This window comes from Morone saxatilis, unplaced genomic scaffold (assembly GCF_004916995.1).
Source record: "Morone saxatilis isolate NCDOM2014 unplaced genomic scaffold, NCSU_SB_2.0 Contig11, whole genome shotgun sequence".
NCBI lineage: Eukaryota > Metazoa > Chordata > Actinopteri > Moronidae > Morone > Morone saxatilis.
Window position 1 is genome coordinate 2,261,642 of NW_023339663.1, and position 4,260 is coordinate 2,265,901.

Here is a 4,260-nt window from a genome sequence, read left to right on the forward strand (position 1 = left end):
GCGAGGATAAGGGTTTAGAGAGATAGCTTTCCTCAACAAGCTCAATAGGATCCCTCAATCCCTCACACAGTAATACAATGTAACCCAAAGTAAACAACAATATTCAAACACTGAATTCAGATAAAGGACAAGAAATGTTCTCCCCTTCAGAAAAGGTTTGTTGAGAACACGTTTGTGGGAACGATCCAGCTGCTCGTTATCTTCACCTACTACCGTTATCCTGCACCGACACTGAGCACTAACCAACAACACAGCTTATGCACCATGTTTGCAGGATGACGGATTTTCATTACGATGGCAGCAACATTTGTGTGACTTTAACTGAGAGACACAACTGTGGTCACGTCTATGAGGCCAGTGTGCAGTTTCTGGCTTTTACAGCGGAATGTGGAGAGAAAGGCAGCGTTTAAACTGAATATTTTTCACTTTTCCACTTACAGAACCACGATTGTACTTGGCCAATCAACATTCAACACAACCAATAAGTACAGTGTGTAAACACAAGGAGGAACCTACTAACAAAGCTTAACAAAAAGTTCCAGTAAAAGGGAAGTTGCAGGTTGTTGAGATCCTGCAGTGAATAACGGCTACATGTGAACCACATCCACCTCCTACGGGACCAATGTGATGACCAAAAGTGAATCACAACCTCTCCGTTTCCCCACCTGTTCAGGTAGAAGGAGAAGACGTTCTTCTCCACCTTCTTCTGGCTCATGATGTTGTCAAAGACTGGCGCCACCCCGTCCACAGAGATGCGTGGGTAGGCCATGCCGAGGATCCCGTCGAACTTGGCCGCGATGAAGGCCACGCCGGGCTGCTTGATGGCCTCTCCGAAGAGCTGCTTCTCCACTGAAATGTCCCCGATCTAGAAAAGCGAGGATCAAACACGAGTTAGAGAACTTCACTACAGTACAGAGACTACAGTCCAGGGTGCTGCTAGCGTGTGAGACAGGCTTACCGTGCACGTGTCCTGACTGAGGTAGCCCGACAAACTGCCGCTTCCATACTGGATGGCAAAGGCGGTGCCGTTCTTCACGTACGTGCTGGACTTGGCAGAGTTATATTTGTGGTGAAGCACTGTGAGGAAGAGGAGGAGAGAAAGACTTCAGCATTTTACCTAGACGACACTACGCTGCAGTACTGTGTCTGTGAGAACTACAGGAGGACTTACAGCATGCGATGTCCAAGATGGAGCAGTGAACGGACGGCACCCACAGGTTGGAGGAGCCGGTGTCAAATACCACAGTGAAGGTCTGAGGGGGGGTACCCAGGCCGATCTCACCGTAATACTGGGCCTGATGAAGAAAACAACAGGTTTATAATTATCAAGAACAACAACAACAAGGCTCTTTTTTTCTTCCCACAATTGGTGATAGAATTAACTGATAGGTCTTTTATTGACACATTTAACTCCAGTTTTATTCCTTATTTCTATTTTAAATGATGCAGGGTTTATGATGAAGTTACAGGTAGGTGGTCTGCGTTTATGGAGCACACCGCGTTAGTTTGTCTATTTACTGGCCTTTCCAGGATTAAAAGAGTCTTTAAGAACCCACCAGTAAATAACTTTAACTGAGAACTCACAAATCTGGAGCTGATCTCATGTTTACAGGAGAAGAGATTACGAAAAGGGGTCATTTCTGCCGACAGCAGAGAAACAAAGCAGGTCTAATGATTAAAAACAACATCGTCAACAAGGTCTGACAAAGCAAGTTAACACAATACGATCAGGCTGTTCTATTCTGGTTGCACAGCTGTCGGTGTCAGCGAATGTTAGCTGGGCGGCGGTCAAATAGTTACTGAGTCACGTCAATAAATCACTCGTTATTGTTTCAAAATTTACAGCGTGACACAACAAATGATGACTCCACAAAATCAGGAGCTGAAGCAAACTTCCGTTTCATGTGACTGAAAGCTGCTTGGGTCAAAACATCACGCTGTGAGAACTCCGCAGAGTCATTGAGGCCTGACCGGACTTCCTTTTTCTCAGCGAGATTTGAAAGCTGAATGTCTTTTTTTGATTTATTCTGTGATTGGTGGCTACTTTGGGTTGGTTTGCCCAAATTACAGAAATCAAAATATATTTCTATATATGTATGTCTAAAAATAAACTAAAAAATGAATGAAGTCGGGATAAACCAAAGTGTTGAAACTGCTGGAAGACTTATAAGAACTCCTGTTAAAAGATGAAATACCAGTGGAACAAAATTGGATCATCGCCCACAAACTTTCTGTTTAACAAAAGCAAGGACACATTCATGGATTTCGTGCACTTTTGTCAAACAACTGATTGAATTAAGGATGTTGGCACTTGTCAACAGTTGATCCAAAATCTTCAACCAGAAAGAAAAGTGTGCACGTGACTGTTTCTGCAACTACACTGCAAAGAAAGGAACCTCAAGAAAGTAAAACAAAAGTACTTGTTTCTAAGAAATGAGTCTTATTTTTGGTCTAAAAAAAGAATGATTATCTTGTCAGGCGTGTTTATTATTAGAAAAGTAATCTGGTTTTAATAAAATATATCTGACTTTGTCTCAATAAGAGATTACAGTTGATATTGAGCTCGATTTAACCAGTTCCCACAATGGTTGCATAATACCCCAGCAGAGGAACAAGATCACTTGCACAACTTCTCAGTTTAAGAGAAAGTCGTCTTGTCCCAGTGTTTAAAATGAAGCAGCTGTTTAGTTTGAATAAAATCATTTGAATAAAAATAATTATAAAATAAGAAGCTTCTGGTGTCTTCATTTAAGACAAAGTCACTTTATTCTGCCTTTTAAAACAAATTGTGTCTTAATGTGAGATTTTATTTTTCCTAATTATTAATCTTAGATTAAGGTTCAAATTCTTAAATTCAACTCAAAAGTCTTAAATAACTTTTTATTGCTTCTAATGAGCACAACTTGCTTAAATGTTTGTCATTTTTTAGAGTATTAAGGCTCATTTCAGTCAGTGGCTGATTTTTTTTTGCCCAATACAAGAAAATGTGATTATATTTAAGAATATTTGAGTTGTTTCTAAAAGAGCTGTTCTTGCAGAGTAACGTTTCTGGGAAGACAGCAGCTGTTTTTGAAGGTTATTTCACATAAACACATGAACATTTTTGATAAGGACCAACAAGTGAGACATTTTAAAGTGTCAAACTGAACTTGTCACAGCTCTCAGTAATAAATATAGTTTCTAAATGACCTCAAAGATCTTTGGTATTCCTTTGGCCTGCAGATATACTGATAAGAAGGAGCAACCGATAGCTAGAAAGAATATCATCAGATGTGTCTGACGTGAAAAACCTGAACCAGTGAAATGTTTTCATGCCCTTTCCCTCCCTCACAGTATTGAAAGGCTGACGTCATTACACTGCGGATAAAAGGTGATCGCCTAATACGTTGAGTAAACCGAGAGCAAACAAACACACTTTCTGTCAGCTGACGAGGACAAAGAGGCTTAAAGATCAGGTGGCGACAGCGAGTCAGCCGTCATGTGGTTCCTCTTCTGTCACCGTCTCATCTGTTAAAAGCTGATATTAGTCACATTAATTACATTATCACACATTATTAGTCTACAGCAGAATGAATCAGCAGCTCTAAAATCTGCAGAGGGGTCACTGGTTTCCATTCAGCCGGGAGGATTTACAGAAAACGGGCCGAGGCGGCCGCGACACAAGAGGACCTTTGTTGTCCCTCAGTTTGGCTTTTTAGCTTCTGAGCAGCACATTAGGGGAAGTAAAGACTTCAGGTCTTCGGTTTGGGGAGCGGTGCTTACGTCAAGGTAGTTCTTCAGGGTTTCTGGAGTGGGTTCATTACTGGCGGGGAAGCCAAAGTTGTACTTGAGGGAGTGCTTGTCGGCCAGAAGCTCCTCTACGCTCCTCCCCGAGTCTGTCAACTCCCGTCGGATGGAACGGAATTTCTTTAAGGGAATTCTGAATGGGAAGAAACAGGGAAATGAATCAATATGTAGCCTCAGAACAACAGCATTGTATTAAATATACTGAAGGACAAATGCAACGGAGCCTGCAGATAGTTTATAGAGTGTCTGTAACCCTTCCTCTGTCTGTGGGAATCAGATAAATCGTTGCATCTCAGCTAATAAGCTGTTGAGTTTTTATTGTAATATTCATCCAAATAAAGTGGAACCATCATTTACTTCACATATGAAACAACCGGTGGCCTCGCAGATAAGATCCGACCCACATACTCCACCCTTATCTTCACAGCCTGTTGCGAAATACTGCGAGTGCCTAATGCGTAATGCAGCGATGGT

General features: G+C 41.6%; 1 protein-coding gene across 1 annotated transcript in view; it reads right to left on the reverse strand.

Annotated features, from left to right (window-relative positions):
• Positions 1 to 3,919, reverse strand: part of ctsd (cathepsin D) — a gene marked incomplete at its 5' end in the record, with an annotated part of 24,097 nt that extends 20,178 nt beyond the window's left edge. Inside the window, 4 exon segments of the mRNA XM_035651686.1 lie at positions 666 to 865; positions 959 to 1,077; positions 1,172 to 1,295; positions 3,763 to 3,919. Of these exon segments, the coding sequence (XP_035507579.1) occupies positions 666 to 865; positions 959 to 1,077; positions 1,172 to 1,295; positions 3,763 to 3,919 (600 nt within the window).
• Positions 3,920 to 4,260: the final 341 nt, after the last annotated feature.